Consider the following 18,675-nt stretch of genomic DNA (forward strand, 5'->3'; position numbering starts at 1 on the left):
ACAGGGCTGGATTTCTAATTGCATATTGACAACACTGTTGCGTGCTAGATCTGAATTAGCCACATCATCTAACCTTTGACCTTGGTGGGGAAATGGAGAGGATTAGAATAAAGAATCTCTTCCAGATTTGCTGATTTAGAAAAATGAAGAGCTTACAACTCCTCAACAAGTTGCTGAGAACTGTATGTGATCAAGCATTTTAATCAGAAACTAATTAGATTTCCCAAAGGAAGAAAAGTCCCCCTTTTTGGTCACAAACTAGGCAATTTATTTCCCACCTCATTACACAAAAGGTGCAATCCTGCCATCTGTTATGTGTGACAGGGTTCCACTGACACCATTGCAACATATGCATAATTAACCAGAGTCTGGCTTGCATTGAAAGAAATACATCTTCAACCGATGTCTTGAAATAGCCTCTCACAAGCAAAGCTTTTTGTTTCAACTGTTGTTCAGTCACTGGGAAAAATATATATGTATTTTTCTTCCACAAAACTGACAGCCCTACCACCAGACTGCGGAATATAAGGATAGGCACAGGGGGAATAGACCTTTAACAGGAATTGATACCCGTACTCCGAAACATGCACTCTTTATTGGCTACATTCCCTGTGGACTTGTTAAAAGATTAGTTACATTTTACCACCTTAAATGTCTTTACCATAAACAAATGAAACTTGGAAATCCCAGTTCATGGAATAAACTGAAATGAAATGCAGTTTAACCGCTCTTTGGGGACAAAGAGTTAAGTGGGGAAGAATGAAGAATTGATGGCCTATTACGACTTGTAATTTTCCACCTTGAATTATTGACAACTTGTGACATTACCCCCTTACAACTTACAATCTATAAACAGCTTGGAAAATATGACCTTTGCATTACAATTGGTCTCTAGATGCCTCTGAGCTTATTTTCAAGCAGCTGGCACAGGCTGATTTTTATGGAGGCAGAGTAGGTGTAAGGCTGTACAAAAGTGGAGAACTTTATTGTATGCTTCCAGCTGAGCTCTTGTATGCCACAACAGAACTTGAAAACCTGATGGATTATGGGTGGCATGACTTTGTTTTTTCGAGGATGAGGGAAGGAGGAAAGTGAAAGCCATTAGAAATTTTTGGCAGTAATTTATTAGCAGTCATGGAATAAATAGAACTAATTAGTGTGAGTTTGTTGACCTAGCACTTCCAGAGTAAAACCGGAGAAAATACTGGGCATTCATAAGTGTGTTTTTAAACAGGAAAACCTGTTCCTCTTAATCCCTTGCCTTGAGGAGGAGTAGGCAGGTTGAAGGCTTTGTTCTGTGAAAATGAATCATATCCCACCCCTCCTTTTGGCATATGTATGATTAGATTGTGTATGGCCCAATCCTTTCTATACTTTCCTGGGAGTAAGTTCTATTGAACTCAATGGGACTTACTTCTGAGTACACATGCATAGGATTGGGCTGTCAGTCAGTCTTTTGCACAGGTGTTTAAAGGTAATTTTAGGCAAGTAATTTGTCTGATTTATAACTTCTGCTAATTGTTGGTTTAGTTCCACAGGTGATAATGAATTAACCCACTCTAATTCATAATATTATATTGTTGCTTTCTGTACGTCCTGTGTAGACATTATGCACCCAATCCTATCCTTGGGTGGCCTACAGGATGCAGGACCACTGACACAGCCTCTGCTGCATCCTATGGGCTGGCTGGGAGAGGTAAGTAAAGAAAAAAATTACTTACCTCTCTGCCTGCTTCCCTATGGGCCTATTCAGATCCACACCAGCTCTTTTTCTGGCCTAGATCTGTAGTTAGGCCAGAGGGTCATGTCCAGCCTAGGTTGGGGGAATACAATTTGGCTACCACTGCTGTTGCTGAGATCTGCCCTGTCCTACCCTTGGCCCAGCCTGATTCCCACCCTGATCTGCGCGCCATCAATACCACCAAGAACACATGAAGTGTGGCATGTGTGGCACTACTGCCAGCGCATGGCCTTTCATCCCTGCACTAGCAGCAGCCTTCTGCACTTCGACAGAGAAGCAATAAATGGCAGCATTTGCAGTAACAGAAACAATAAACAAACCCCTTCTCTGGTTTAGTATCTTTGTACTGTGGAAGAGGACAGTTCTGATGTAAATGCTTTGTAAATGGTTAAATGTCATTAATTCATATGGTAGAGAAATGTTCGACAAAAGTGTAAGAAAAACATGTTTTGCTTTCTTCTGCCTTGCTTCCTCCCAAAAACATGAAATAATTCCTTCCCCTCAATCCTGTTGCTGGTCAATTATTCAAGAGCAGTCCTACCCTCCTTATCTGAGTAGTATTTGCCTCATGACCATACAATCCCATTCAATAACACTGTCAACTGGTATCTTTTTTTCTCCCCTGACAAGGAGCTAAACGGTGATTTATTGCTTGAAAACGCACCCCATTCATGAAAGCCATTTGCTAAAACATCAGTAAAGTACAAAATTAATTATTCAGTGCATGCTAATTTTTCACTTTTATGCTCTTTTGAAAGCCTCCAAATAAGTAGACTGTGAGGTGTTTGTATATGTAAATACGTCACATAAATCCTAGCTGAGATTCTAATTCTGGTCTTGCAGTTTTGTTGTTTTAATTATTTCCATCCCAAATGATTCAATTCCCAAGGAAGGTCTTTCTCACTAACCTTTCCTTCTCCCAAAGCTGAATTTTCCTCAATTTCCTTTAGAACATGGTTAAAAAGCCTCACTAGATATTGCTCCAAAGTCTAGCTAGAAGGATTCCATGTCCATGGTCTATAGATCATATTAAAACTGCCAGAAATGCTTTAGAAGTTATGGTGAACCACAGTTATAAATACCATAAATATACCCTGCAGAATATAATCTGATAAATGGTGTGTAGGATGTGTGTTAACACAATGAAGGCCCAATCCTATCTAATTTCCCAGCACTGACAGCCATGCCAATGGGGCATGTGCTGCATCCTGTTGGGGAGGGCACTCCCTGAGGCCTCCTCAAGATAAGGGAAAGTTTGTTTCTGTATCTCAGGGCTGCGGTGTGGCTGTATTGGCACTGGAAACATGGATAGGATTGGGCCCTGAGGTAATTTGTGATCTCAGATCAGGCATTTAGGATACTTCCAATTCCAGATAGTATGAAATCAGGTGTATTTAGAGTTATCCGATGGCCAGTGTTGGGCTCAGATTGGTTGGGGTTGAGCTACATTTCCTATCAAATCATTGGAGTCTGTAGAACAAAAATCACTGACATTGGTTGAGTCTGTGAGCCACTTGGGAACTGTGAAGCCAGATGTCTTCTGTCTGCGGTTAGTTGTTCAGATGGAGCATGATCGTCATGTGAGGGCTTTTTCAAGTGAAGAGCTCCCCACATAACAAGAGCAGTGGCATTGTGCTTACATGACTTGCAGGTTGCAGTTTTTGAACACTGACCTTAAGAACATCTGGGTTTTAACTTAAACATAGTGGTGATGTCAAGTCACCTGAAAACACTCTGTAGATGAGCACAATTCAGTTGCTTCTGAATTGGCCTTGGGCAGTTGCTCTATACTTTCAAAACAGGCTAATTGAGTGGCTAAATGTGTGTGTTTGTGTGTGTGAATGCATTTCTGAGGGATTAAGAGCGCTTATAGTTCTGTTGAAGTGGTCATGGGTGTCTCTTCTGTCCATCATGCTGTCTTTAATGAAGTTGCCTGGAGTTCTGGTGCCACACACAGCTGAGACTCCACTGTCCTGCTTTTTGATCAGTGTCTGGAGTGGATGCTGGACCAGATGAATACCGATAAAACTAAAACTCAGGTTGGACAAATTGGGGGTTTTGCCAAGAAGATACTTCAAGTCAGCCTTAAATGTTCATAATAAGTAAGCAAATAAAGGATTTGTTGCATACTTTCAGACGCATGGCAAGCAGAACTAGAGAAACAATTCAAGTTTTGTAGAAGAAGCTTGTGTAGTTACCTTGTCCTGTTGCAGGGACCTCAGCTGGTCTGTTCCCAGATAGACTAGAAACAGTTTGCAGATGATTTGTGCTGTTTTTGTTTGTTTTTGTTTTTCCTTATCACATATTTAAGTGTTACGTTCTGGGCTTTTCCAGTGAGCCATAACCAATAAATAGCTGGAGTGGTGTGTGCTCCTAGTTCCAAATACTGTATTCGATAAAGTTAAATGAATTCAGTTATGGCCCATTGAGGTCCGATTGTGTTTTTTGTTATTTCTCCATGAAGCATGTATATTTGTTTTCAAATCAAGTAGAAGCAAATATCCATATTCCCCTTCAATGCTTTATTTTTAGATGAAGGCATTGTGTTGTTCCATCAGCAGTTATAGATAGATTTCTTCATACATTTCTCTTTTTCAGATATCATGGAGACTTGACAGTGAGTGTGCAACTCCTATTTTGTTTTGCATATAGATACAGGCATCCCCCCCGTATCTGTGGGGGTTCCGTTCTGGACCCCCCCCCGGACACCATTAAACTGAGGGACCACTTCAAAAACGTGTAGAAATTAAAGGAAAAAGACCTAGAATGCAATCTTAAGTGCTTGTTGGTCTGGCGCCAGTCCAGGAGGGTCTCAAATGTGCTGTAAATTACATTTGCTCCTCCATGGGAGTAAGCCATGCTGGCGCACAGAGGTGCACCAGCCCGCGGAGGCCAAATCCAGCCTCCGTGGTGGCAAGGAAAGGTAAGTCCATGCTGGCCAAGCTCGGCCAGTGCAGGGGTCTGGGGAGGAGGGTGTGAAGGGCATTTTGGGCAGGGGAGGCCTGGTGGCGGACAGGCCTGTGGGCAAGTGGGTGGGGAGTGGGAGGCTGGGCCAGGACCTGGCAGTTGTGCCAGATCCTAACCTCCGTTCTTGGGCAGCACAGAGTTCCTAGGTGCTCTGTTCTGCTCGGATCTATGCTACCTTGTCAGGTGGTGCAGATCTGAGTAGACCCATTGGGGCCATTGTTGCTCTCCCTGGGGTAAGGGGGAAAGTTTCTCCTTGCCTCTGGCTGGGCCACAGTCGGCCCAAAACTTGCACTGGATACAGTGCAGGTCTGCTGGCCTGCCTGTTCCAGTGCAAGTTAGGATTGCCCTACCATTGGACAGCTTCCCCTACCATTGGACAGGTAAACTGTGATGTGTTCTAGGGTGAACCTGCACAAAGGGAGGGGCCTCCACACAACCCAAAAGAGGCTGGGTTGAAAGGAAGAAAGGACAACAAAAGAAATGCAAAGTTACTTTCTCTCCCCCATTATATAGATCTTTGTAATGTGGGAAAAGTCAAGTGTGAATCTGAGATGTGTGTCTACCAATGTTGTCAGTGGTGTTTTTCATATTATTTTGCATTATACCCTCATATCCATGTAAACAATGAGCTCTGTATTTCTGAACTATTTCCCTAAGTCACTACACCTCTCTCTCTCTCTCTCTCTCTCTCTCTCTCTCTCTCTCTCTGGAATGAAGGTCAGATGCTCAAAGCTCTTGAGCTCTGCTACCATAAGGCCAATTCATGCAAGTCATATACTCTGAAGAAGGAGATAAGGCTGCAAACTACTGATATACTGACATCATACTGTTCCTATCTGTGCTATAACCATTGTTCTGTTTGCCTGTGGCTGTCAGGGACAGAAAATGCACACGTTGTTTGGTTTGTGGGTCAGGAAACGTGTGTGGATAAATTAGGGTCCTCCCACAGGCTGTGCCTTGATTAGCATATGTGCATACCACCCATACTCCAGTGAATGTTGGCAGCCTGCCCAAGTGACTCTGTGATCCAGAGGTGAGGCAAAGATCACATGTGTCTTTTCACCATTTTTGTGGTCTCCATAATGAGGCACAGAAGCATGCATGCCAAGGCTTATGTCAGACTGCCTCCAAGTCAGGTAATTATAATTGTGCTTTAAACCCTTCCTCTTTCCCTCTCTGGCTCTCCTCCCCATCTTAAGCTTGGGAACTAGAATCAAAAATGTAAGGCTCCCTTGAAATCCTTCCTGGAACACTGTCCTTTTTATTACTCTCTTGATGCACAAAATATGTACATATTGCAGACTTTCATCCATCACAAGATAGGTACATTCTCACATTTGTTGGAATTGATTGATGCATCTTCCTGCATTTTTATTGAACAGTTGGAGAAAGGGTACCTTTGGTGTACATTATTTTTGATGCCTGCTCTTTCACAATAAATCTTTAATCTTTTTGATTGGAAGCACTCTTTCTCTCCCAGTTCCTTCTTGAAAGGGGAGGGGTGTTCCTTCCCTGCTGCTCAGTGCTAATCTCCAACCAGTTTAGATTCCTATATCAAGAGAAGCTGTTTTACAGAGATCACTACATTCTGCTGGGCAGGCCATCATGTGTTCTTCTCCAGGGAAATATTTATTAAATAATTCACCATGAAGATTCCTTGGTAATGCCAAAGCTCACAGTTCTATTCAACTTTCCTGCGCTGATATAACCTGCCAGCACTATGTGCATTGCATCCTGCAGTGGGAGGGCAGGCATCATGGAGGCCTCCTCAAAATAGGGAATGATTGTTCCCTTAGCTTAGGGTTGCATTGGTGTTGGAAAGTTGGATAAGATTGAACCCAGACTCTTATGGTATTCATTGCATGCCAGAATCACATCATGCATTCCAACATGCTGATCAATTGACATTTTCTGACAGCCTCTGAAAGAACATGAGTATTTAAATAAACTGGGGGCTGGGGATAAGAATAGGCCCTCAGTTTGGCTGTACTTGTTGTAAGAGGCGACTAAACAGCCACCAGGTAGATGGGACTCGTTAGCCTGGGAAGGCAGCTCACCTGAGAGAAGGAAAACTCTAATCCCAAACCTCCATTGCCTTGTGGCTACATCCAGTTATAGAAAAGGCTTCAGGAGTCAACCTCGAGGCAAAATCCAGAGCCAGAGTCCCTGAGGCAGTTCATGGCTGAACACAGTCATGTTCTGGCAACTCCTGCGATGCCGCTGGAACCAACCGTATTGGCCTCTGCCTTTCCATTGGACCATTTCAGCGATGTGGAGAGGGGGAATTTGCTGCATGGGTAGCAGTCTATCCTCCATATCTACTTTACCCAGGCACTGGAGAGGACACTCTGTTCCAGAACCACCATTCAGAGCATGACACCATAGTCTTCCGAGACTGAAGGATGCCAACACATATTTAAATAAGCATCACTGGAAGTGGCCCTTGCTCAGGGGTGGTGCACCAGGTCCACTGCCCACTGTTGCTTCCAGGTCTGCTGCTGCCGCAGCACCCTGAAAAAGAAAAGCCCCTTACTGTGTTCCGTCCTACAGGCTTCATAAACCTTAAAGTCTGGGGCTTCCAGTTTTATTTAAACAGAGCATGTGAATGAAAGGGCTCCATCATTCACTCAATTCCTGGCAGGCTGTAGGGAGGTGGAAGCAGTCTCAAAGCACCCTCAATACAGCACCCTGTCACCACCCCACCATATGCCGCTGATGCAAGCCACATCAAATTACTTCATGGCTGTGCTGGTCATTCCCTTGCTGTACCTAGTGCCTCTGATCCCTGTGTGTGTTCTCCTCCATCCTCCTCCTCTTTACGTTTTAGAAACTACTCCCACCATACCTTAAAAGGTTGCTCATTCTGTTCTCTGGCACAATTAACAGCCATTTTCTAAGCAGCGGGAAAATGAATAGGGTTATGGTGACTAATCTTTCTGGATAAATGTCAGTGTGTAAAAGTGGCTAGTGTAGCTGCCAGGGAAAAAGAGCATTAGTATCAGGGAAGCTTAGCCAAGCTATTAAGTTTTTCGTTCAATACAGTGACACTTTATTGGCTTGATAAGTTATCTACAATTTTAGAAGTTGTGCGAAACTGTTGGATCCCTTGAGTGACTTGCAGAAAGATATAGAAGCCCTCAAGGAATACCATATAAAATTCTGTATGCCTTTAATTCAAAATATATGCCTGGCAAATTTCCGTCATTTGAGTTTTTCTAAAACAAAGCTAAGTAATAATGTGATGTAATGCACTCTCACCCCATGATTTATTCCAATCACAGAGTGGCAGTGCACATCATGTGGCCATGTGATAATCTGTAAAAATATTGACCTATAGAATTGACCCAGTGCTTCTGTTTTATATCATGAAATGTACATTTATTTTGATATTGGGGTTTGGGTCTAAAATGAGGAATTCCACCTTTGTTCTCTCTGCTCTGCCATAAAGCAAGCTTCCTGTTCTGAGTTTGCAAAGCTGGTCCCAGATGTAGTATTGAGGGCTCCTCACCAAGGTCTGAACTTGCCTCTTAAGCATTGTCACTTATCCATCATGTTTGGATAGCAAGAACACTACAAGGGATATTCTGAAGATCCATTTCTCTTTCTTTCCTTAGAGACCCACCAAAGCATGTAACATAGGAACAAACAACGTAGCTCAAGATATGTCATTTCACTATGTGTGCATGTGTTTGCAAATACAAGCTGTGAGATGAGTGGGATTGCTCAGGATCAACGTTAACACAGTGGGAGACTTAGGGCCTGATCCAGATCTTCGCATGCCGGCTGACCGCCAGCACGCACTGTTGCAAATATGCTATAAGGTACATTTGAGAGCCTTACCGCAGGCCCAGGCCCAGAGCTAGCCCAGGAGCAGGGTGGAAGGGGGCTGGACAGCAGAGCCCAGCTTCGCCAGATCCGGAGCCCCTTGATTCTCCACTGGCTAAAGATCTGCCTCAGAATCAAGTAGCCCCTTTGTGGGGCAATTTCCCTTACTTTGGGGGAAGGGATCAATGTCCCCTTCTCCCAAGGAGCTGCTGACGGCTGCCCAATGTGCTCAGGATGCTGCGGTAGTCATGTTGGCACTGCAGCAGCTCCATGTGCCAGGCAACCCTCTGCTCTGGGCAGCTCAGAATTGGGCTGTTAATCCCTTGCTTTTGCTCTTGTCCTGATTTGGCCTGAGGCCACCAACTGCTATTTGGTCTGGGAGGGAAACTGCCATTGGTGCTCAGTGGCAGGCCTGGGAGGGCAGGGGCGGCAAAAGCCCCAGGTGTCACACCTGTGGGTCTTGTGGTGGCGGCACCGCCACACCCACTGCACTACTGCCACTGCCGCCTTTCCTTGTCCTCTGGACCCTTTTGAGGCCTGTGGAGCGCACTTAAATAGTACTTCCGTTTCTTGTCAGAAAACCAGAAGAACTGTTTAATAGCGCTTTGGAAGCATCAGAAGTCTTTTGGAGTGGTTAGAAATGTTGTGCGAGACTCAGTGTGGCTAGGTAAGTATACCCAGGGGTGTGTTGTTATGCTAGGGGGGCATGTTGTGGTCCTGCACCCCAGGGTGGCACAGGGGCCAGGTTTGTAACTGCTGGTACTAATGTGTACATATGTGCTTTGAACTTAGACCTTGGGAAGGAATGGGTTACAGATCTGAATAAATATCAAGATGTAATAATGACATTACCAAGGAATTATTTATTTAAATGATTAGACTGTTAGTAACATCTAGGATCAAGCAATCAAATAATAAACACAGGCCTACACACATTTGGTTGTCTTAAATGTTAGACCTATTCTTGGGTATATGTGGGATCCTGAATCCAAAAATGGCATTGATATTGCCCAATTGGCTCTAGTTTGGGGGTATGGCATAGCACTTTATATGTCGATTCAAGCAGCTTCCTTGTGAGGAAGCCTCATGAGGAAGCTGCTTGAATCGACATATAAGGTGGTTATGCCGAATCCCCAAAACTGGAGCCAATTGGGCAAAACCAATACCATTTTTAAAAATTCAGCACCCCAAAAATATCCTAAATTGGTTAAAATAGCTTTTCAACAAAAAAGTTTTGTTTTTTTAGGCCTGTGATATCATAAAAACAGAATAAAACTCAGACTAAAATAAATTTAGCCTCACTCCAGTCTTTTGTCAGCTAAACCATCAGTTCCACAGCCTGTTAAAAATGGCAGTGATGTTCAGGTTTCCAGTTTGGCACATCCCTGCCAGATGGGATTCACATCCCCCAATGGCACTACCAAGAGATGACCTACCCCAAACTCCCATGGCGCACCTGCAGACTATTCAGGGCACAGTAGTGTGCCATGGTGCAGTGGTTGAAAATCACTATCCAAGATCACCTGTCTAAAGAACTTCACTGCTTGAGCTGAACACTTAGAGCAGTGGTTCTCAGGCTTTTCAGCATGGGTCCCACTTTTTAAAATGACAATCTGTCCGGGACCTACTGGAAGTGATGTCATTAACCTGGAAGTGATGTCTTGGCCAGAAGTGACATCATCAAGCAGGAAGTGACATCTTTGTGATGCCAGTGCCAGAAGTGATGTCATCAAGCAGGAAGTGTCTGCCATAATGGATCAAAAGCAAAATCCTAAGCATGTCTACTCAAAAGTAAGTCCCCTTATACTCAATGGGGCTTACTCCCAGGAAAGTGTGGATAGGATTGTAGCCTTTGAGAGTGGCAGTCTCTCATTGAACCCAGTCCTAGGCATGTCTACTCAGAAGTACATCCATTCTAGTCAATGGAGCTTACTCCCAGGAAAGTGTGGACAGGACTGTAACCCAACTCATCCCTTTCTAAATTCTCACCCCCCCCCCCCAAAAAAAGAGCACCTACTAAGCAGGGTGGGAAGCAATGAGTGAGGCAGTCCCCAAACTTATCTGAGCTCCCAGCCAGGCAGCTCCAGGTGCTTGGGGCAGCGATGGCGGCTCTCCTGCTTCTCCCCCCTCCTTTCCCTCCTCAGACTGCTTCAGTACCTTTTTATCACAGAGGGCTCCTGGCACTCTGAGTCAGCAGCAGCCCCCTGCCTCTGCCACTCTCCCATCCTCTTGCTCGCCTGCCCGTAAGCCACTCTGGAGCCTCCCTTCCAGAGGGCGGCTGCTGGCACTTGGGGGGGTAGCTCCTACCTCCTCCTCCTCCCTGCCTGCCTGCCACTCCCCCCCTCCCCACAAGCCGCTCCAGAGCCTCTGGCTCCACCCCATCTCTGCTGCTCTCATTCCTTCCTCCTGCAAGCCGGTCGGGACCCTTTTGCAGGCAGCGGCAGCACCATTGCCCCTTGAGGGAAGCCTCTGCCAGCTTCCAAGATGGCGGCGCCTACACAGTTGCCAGCTTCCAAGATGGTGGCGCACTGTTTGAGAAACACTGATTTAGAGAATACTGTTAAAAGAGAGTCCTTGGTTGAGCTTCAGACCATGATGACCCATAAGTAAGGAAATAGTATGCTTTAGATGTGCAGTTAGGCATAAAATAAAAAGAATTCATGTGCAATTATCTGAATGGAAAACACTACTCGGTCTACTGTTTGAGGCAAGAGATGGAGGCCTAGCTCATACTGTTTCTGTCAGGTGCACATCTCTCGTCTTGACACTTCTTTGACATGACAAAGCCACTCCAAAGCTAGGAGGATATGTAGGGCAAAGCTTTAAAAGCCCAATGGGCAGCCCTGAAAAAAGTGCTGAGGCACATCTTAATTTATGACATGGTTTGCTCTCTGGGGCTGAATTTTCATCTCCTTTATTGGGCTGCTAGCCTTACTGATCTTTTCATAGTCCTTTTGTAATTTTCTTCTTCCTTTTACTAGTTGATGTGAATTGGTAAAAATGGCTGGCAGTGGGGGTGAAAGAAAGTACAGGGAGAAAAAGGGCAATGCATTATTTTTCATTTCATTATAGCATACTTTCTTAGCCCCCCTATTCTGACATTTAGAAGTGTAATATGCATGTCTTTATTCATTATTTCTTCAGCTCTAGCTAGCGATAGTTTGGGTGGGAGGGAAAAGGCATATTAAATGTAAACTAACCTTTTACAGTCTAAACACCAAAGAAATGAAAATATGAATAAATATTTAAGACGAGAACTTTAAACAGGTTTTTTTAAAAAAACAAACAGGAATGAGAGCCTTGCAACACAAACATGCAATCTGCTACCCACTTTGTAAATTTGTCTTGGTATCAATAAAATATGTTCTTTGTGTTTGAGAAAAAGTAATTGGAGAAACGAGGTTACTGCACAGTCGTAATACAGTAAAGGGTGTTCTGAAACAAAAGGGGTGCATTAGCATGGAATGGTGAGATTACTTAATAGTTTTCCAAAATCACTATATTGCTTTATCATGGAATTCTTGTTTCAATTTCAGAAAGGCCATGGCATTACCTTAAGTGTTTCTTCGCCAACGCTTATGCTATCGTCTTATGCACACTTAAACATAAGAACTCTGAAGTTCTTTACTTCTGGAAAAAACGTCTGTAGAATAGGGTTGTTAGGGCCACTTCACACCGCCAGATTAGCATCTTGAGATAATGTAAACTGAGGTTAAAGTGTTATGAAATTTCAGGCAGTATGAGGGAAGTTTGGTTGAGGAGGGATGAGGGCAGCGCATCCATCCATTTCTGTTGCTGCAGCTCCTTAGTTAGTACTGTCTGCCCACATTTTACATGCACTTTGCTTGCACAAATTCAAGAACAGTATGGTCCAGAGTTTCTCAAACTTATCGGGAGTAAAACTCCCAAGTTAAGTCTTGGGGGGGAGCAAGCAAAGGCAGCGACGTGATCCCAGGATCGCATTGCTAAATGGGGGGGGGGGAGTGTTTTCTTTTCTTACTCACAGGGCTGCTGCAATGTCCAGATTTTTGGGGTGCCCTGCACAGCCCTCCACAGGGCTCCTCTTAGAATACTGAAAATAAGCAATCGCAAATGCTTCCGGTTTTGCGACTGCAAACTGGAAGTGTTTTGTGATCACTTATTTCAGTATTCTAAGACTGAGAAAGCCTTCTGGAGAGCTGTGTGGGGCTCCCCTCAACTCCTGGACATTGCAGCACCTCCCATGAGTTTAAAAACAAACCTTCACCCCTGTTAGCAACACAATCCTGGGGGTCGTGTCACTGCCTTCCCCCGCCCTTAAGGGGCCAGAGGTGTCACGACGCCCCAGTTTGAGAACCTCAGGTATAGGCATTCAGTCAACAAACAAAACAAGACAGAGAGGAACAACTGTTCAAATAGTGCAGGCGATTCCTCCTGCCATTCTATTTATGAATACAGGGAGTCTCAAGAAAATATACACACACTTTACAGTGTCAAATTTATTCTGCTATAATTCACACATACAGTGTAATTTACACATGTACTGCATATGGTGTACAGTATACAAAATCAGTTGCTTGATCCAGTTAATTAATTAATTTGTTAATTAATTAGACTAAGGCTGCAACCCTAACCACACTTTCCTGAGCGTAAGCCCCATTGAACAAAATAGGACTTACAGCAGGCACATGTCTATAAGTCGACCCGACAGATAAGCCGAAAGCAGGTTTTGAGCCAACATTCATGGAACTTTCTATGACCCTCGGATAAGTCGGGGGTTGAACTTAGGGGGGTGTCTGACTATAGTTTTGTCTGATTTTACCTGAGGCCAGATCCTGAAAAATAACCTACCACTAATTGTTAGCTAAGAACTGTAGTCTCTATTAAAAACATAGTAAAATATCATAAGATACATTTTTATTCTTTTTAAAATTCTGGTCTTCACCACCTTTTTGTAAACACTGTCAGAATAAGTGCACTGTAAACTACATACCAGTAAAACAGTGGTTCCCAACCTGGTATTCACATACTCCCAGGGACACTCAACAGGACCTTTAGGGGTACTTGAAAAAGAATGGCGGAATGGCAGAAAAAGGCAGGCCGTGCTCCAGAGTGCCTTGCAAGGCAGGTTTTCTACAGTGAAGACTGCATGAATTAGAGCTTATTAAAATGCATGTACATTTTTTTTAAGTTACCCTTTCTTGAGAATCCCTAAATTAATAAGTGGAATGGCGAGAGAAATCGCCTGGAGTGAGTATGAGATGGGAGAATAAAGCTCTCTTCCCTCAGCCAGTCTTAGTTCTTGCTTGCCTTTCATAGATTTTAAAGAGACAATACACATTTTTCAGATTTAAGTTAGTTCCAACTATGCACAATTTTCCCCTTATGCACTGACCTCAGGAAATAACCCTTTCATAAGATGTCAGCCAACGGCATTCTGCATTGGTACTCCTGAACTATATTTTTTTAAGATAGTTTTGTAGATATTTTTAAAAAAATAAAAAAATAAATAAATAATAACCTGACCTTGTGACTGTTTGATACATTTGTGAAGTGATATATTTAATAGGGAATTTTAGGCTAGTGGCAGCCTAATCCTAATGAGCTGCCCCGCTAGTTTTCTGCCAGTGCTAGATGCCATAAGGCAGCTATAAAGCACGCTCTGGAAGTGCAAGCTGCTGGAGTTCTGGCAAGAAGGCCGAAACCTTCCTGTATGTGTTGTTCCAGCACTCTGCTAGAGCAAGTAAGTCAGCAAGAGAGGCTGGAGGAGGTGGGGAAGGATGGAATGGGGACAGGAATACCCCCCCCCCAGATATCCTCTACCACTACCTCTGTGGATATCGAGTGCACCTTTTCACAGCGGTTGTTCTGGTGGGGGGACAGAAGGATAGGATTGTGCCATAAATGTGGTAATTTTTGCTGTGTTCACCTTTGTTGTTTTTTCATTATGAATGGGATTCTATTGTTTCTGGGGCAGCCCAATCCTAACCTGTGCTGGAATAGGAAGGCCAAATGGCCTTTGCTGTATCTAGTGCCAGGTAGGAGATGGCTGCTGCACAACTTGGAGTAAAAGGATATTTATCTTTACCCCAAGTGATGTCTCACCATCCCTATTGTGCTCCTTGGATCTGCGCCACCAAAATTGCTGGGAGGGGGTGGGTGGGATGGCTGGGAGGGGGTGACAGTCTACGTTGCCCCAGTCCAGTCCCACCCCCTTGGGCCTGGTCCACCCACCAACTCACCCTTCCCCACCCTCGCCCTGTTCCGCCCTCCTGCCACCCTCTCCAACATCCTCTGCATCAGCCTCCCAAGGTTGGAGCTTATTTTCCTGCACTGAGCCTGCATCTGATGTGGGAAGGCTGGCGTGAGTCCTTGTACTGGCCTCCCCAACACTGGAGTAGTCGCAAATGTGCTTGAGACTTGCATCGGCCAAGCACATAGTTACGATTGCACCTTAAGTCACACAGCTGGCTCTGTGGAGCCATACAGTGGGATACAAATTTCAAAAAGAAAACAGCCTAAGAAATAATTGGCTTGCATGGAATTGTTGGTGCAGTGGAAACAGAAAAACAGTGTGATGTTAAAGAAGTGATCCAGGATAACAGAGACAAATTTCTACTAGCGGCTGAATCCGCCTGGTCATTCTGTTCTCCTTTTCCAAAACTTTGATTTGCTAAAGTCAATGACTCACTTCCTTTTAATTTTCCTTCTTTAAGGAGAACCCAAACTGGTGCTAGGTTTCAGCAGCCTCTCACCCTGTCAGATGGCATTCCCACAGGGGGTGTATATGCCTGACAAAGACGTGTGCCAATTAAGGCTTGGAAAGTGCTAAATTTCAATCACCGCCCTCCCAGGAAAGCTTATCAGCTGCGGCAGGGCAGCTGTTTGTTGAAGATACAGAATTATGTTGCTGCTCTGCTCCCTGAATAGGTCTATAAATCCCCCTCTACGAAAATGGGGAAGGGAGGGGTGTGCGCACATAAAGCATTTCTGGTAGTTGCTCTCCTGATACAAGACGGCAGTAAACTAAATAATGAAGTCAAGCGAGTTGTGTGCCAGGTCTTGCATCCATCTGTAGCAGGAATTAAGGGCACTGTCAGCAAGTGAACCCATTCGCCCACCAAGCCGCTTAGCAATACCTCCGACGAAGAGATTGTTTCAAGCAGACCCATCGTTTCAGGAGCATCGTTATAACCCATCTTCTTCTAATTGTTAAGAGCGTTTGCCATTGGCAGGATGAAAATCACCCAAACAACATGGCAAGCTGTGTTGCATGGACAGCCTGCCATGTGGCATCTTCCACATGCCCTGACGCATGTCCCTGTGTAACACTTGATTGGCTTTAAGGAGAGTGATCTGGCAGCAGCAGGACCACCTTGATTAAGGAATGCTAAACAACAGTTTAAGCACCCTGCAAGATCGTGTGCTACAGCTTTTCTCTATAATATACCACTTTAGCAGTGTCCTACCTGACAGATCCCAATGCCATCTCTGCTCACTATCTCTTCTAGCTAGCATCCTCGCTCTGCAATTCCCTTCTCTCTTGTTGAGACTCTTGGCCCATCTCTCAGGTCCATCCAGCTTGCGCAGACTGGCAATAGCTATCCAGGTGTTCAGATGGTATTACCCAACCCTACTTAGAGATGCCTAGAGCTGGACCTGGAACTTTCTGCATGAAAAGCAGGCTCTCTACCACTGAACTATTATTGCCCTTCCCCTATTGAATGTTTCTAGGGGGGGGGGGGAGAACTCCCTGCACATCAAAAACTAGCATTTCAAGGTTCTAGGCTAGTTGTCTTCTGACGTACTGATTTTCTGTATACCAAGAGATTACCTCAGAATGCCAGATGTGAGGGAGAGCACCAGGATGCAGGTCTCCTGTTGTCTTGTGTGCTCCTTGAGGCATCTGGTGGGCCACAGTGAAATACAGAAGGTTGGACTGGATGAACTTTTGTTCTGATCCAGCTAGGATTTTCTTCTGTTCATGGGGAGCATTAAAACATGAGATTCTTCTGCTTGCAGACTTAAATGGTATATTCTGCATCTCGTGATTTTGCTGCATGCCTAGAGTGGCTCTTGCGGGTTTGGTTGACTTATTGCTTGACATCTCTGGAATTCTATTGCAGGTTGACTTTCTGAGTTTAGAACTAGAAAGAGAGAGGCTCAGGACTAGGTTCACAGTTTGGGTGTGCTCCTGGATTCTCAGTTTTCTCTGGAGAGCCAGGTGACAGTGGTGGCCAGGGGTGCGTTTGCTCAGCTCCAGCTGGTGCACCAGCCGTGGCCATGCTTGAGTTGTTCGAACCTGACCACTGTGGTCTATGCCCTAGTGACTTCAAGATTGGATTACTGTAATGTGCTCTATGTGGGGCTGCCCTTGAAGACGATTTGGAAGCTGCAACTAGTGCAGAATGTGGTGGCCAGGGTGGTTACTGGAGCTAGGCAGTTTGATTCAGTCTAGCTGCTGCTTCAGCGACTGCATTGGTTGCCCATTTGTTTCCGGGCCCAATTCAAGATGCTGGGTTTGGTCTTTAAAGCCCTTCACAGTTTGGGGCCAGGTTATCTGAGGGACCGCCTTCTCCCATATATTCCGGCCCTCCCTTTTAGGTCATCTGAGGGGGCTTTCCTGCAAAAGCTGCCTTTAGGGGGATGGCGACATGGGGCCAAGCCTTCTCAGTAGTGCTGCCATAGTTATGGAACTCCCTACTGGGGGAAGGAGGATCCATCCCCTCCCTCATATGGCATTTCCGCAAGGGCTTAAAGCTTTCTTGTTTTGTTTTGCTTTTGGGATGTCTGCCTCCTGTGCCTCTATATTCAAAAATCCTTGAATATTTTTGCCCTCCTCCAATTGGTGTCCCCCCCATTGTATTCCCCCCTTTTTTCTATTATAGTTTTGTATTTTCTATTGTATATTGTATTATTTTTATTTTTATTTATTTATTCCTAACTCTATAAATTGTAAGCTGCCTTGGGCATCTGCTTTCAGCAGAGGAAAGACGGGATAGAAATACATGCATACATGCATACATGCATACATACATACATACATAAACAATGAATGAATGAATGAATGAAGAGTCCTGTGCTATTTATCTACCTTACTTTTTCAGTTCTACTGGATAACAATACTATGATTTCTTCTAACTGCTAGAATAAAGGATCTGGCCTGTCAACACTTTAAGAAAACCTCATTACTGACTACTCCCCCACCCTGCCCCAGGACAGGCATTGAAAGGCAATCATAACCTCCTGCCATGTTGCACTGATCCCCCTTTCTTTGGCTTTGCTTGACCTGTATTCACTTGGGAGAAGTTGCCACATGTGCAGCAGACACTGGCAGAGAACATTTCTGATTTCCTTTGGCCATCTCTGCAGACACTTCCCATATCGGTTTAAGCAAATGGTTGAGCAGTTCATTTAATTATGTTAAGCACCCATTAACAGCAGCCTAAGCCCTCCCCTGGGTCATATCAGTTCTATGAGATTCTAATTGTTAGAGACTAACCATGATTTTCTTCTTGTGCCTGCAGGTGATTTTAATTCTGACAAAGCTGTATGACTATAACCTGGGGAGTATCACGGAGAGCTCACTATGGAGGTGCGTAGATAAACTGAGCTAATAATTATGAACATACTTAAATTTGGACACCATTCAATTGGATTTTGTACGTGCTAGAAGGTTTGCAGAACTCCCAGCAGCTTTACAGGCACCCACTATATTGCCTCTATTACCATGTATGCATGTCTACTTAGAAGTCCCATTGTGTTCAATGGGTCTTACCTCCAGGAAAGTGTATATAAGTCTGCAGCCTTAAAGTTTCCTGGATGTAAACCCTATTGAATTCAGTTGAATTTACTTCTGAGTAGATGTACATAGATTGCACTGCAAGACTATATTTCAGTGTTTCTCCACCAGTGGTACTCGTACCATCGATGGTACTTGAGGTGCTGTCTGGTAATACCTGTGGGAGCTCCAGTACTCTGCTGCATGACAACGAGAACTGCAACACAATATGACAAGCAGTGGTAGGAGGAGTAGCTCAACCTTGAAATTTTTGCCTTGAAATTGGCCTGAAAACATGGGTCAACTTATACAACAGTCAATACGCTAAATAAAGCTTCAAGGAACAGCTGCTTGGTGAGGTGGGGGTGGGACTGGACTAATA

General features: G+C 44.4%; 1 protein-coding gene across 3 annotated transcripts in view; it reads left to right on the top strand.

Annotated features, from left to right (window-relative positions):
* LOC136643644 (VPS10 domain-containing receptor SorCS1) overlaps positions 1-18,675 on the top strand; it is a 483,280-nt gene that overhangs the window by 164,095 nt on the left and 300,510 nt on the right. For all 3 annotated transcript variants that reach the window (XM_066618822.1, XM_066618823.1, XM_066618821.1), the window contains exon 2: positions 18,040-18,107. In XM_066618822.1, the coding sequence (XP_066474919.1) occupies positions 18,040-18,107 (68 nt within the window). The remainder of the gene's footprint in view (positions 1-18,039; positions 18,108-18,675) is intronic.

Source organism: Tiliqua scincoides, chromosome 3, assembly GCF_035046505.1.
Source record: "Tiliqua scincoides isolate rTilSci1 chromosome 3, rTilSci1.hap2, whole genome shotgun sequence".
NCBI lineage: Eukaryota > Metazoa > Chordata > Lepidosauria > Squamata > Scincidae > Tiliqua > Tiliqua scincoides.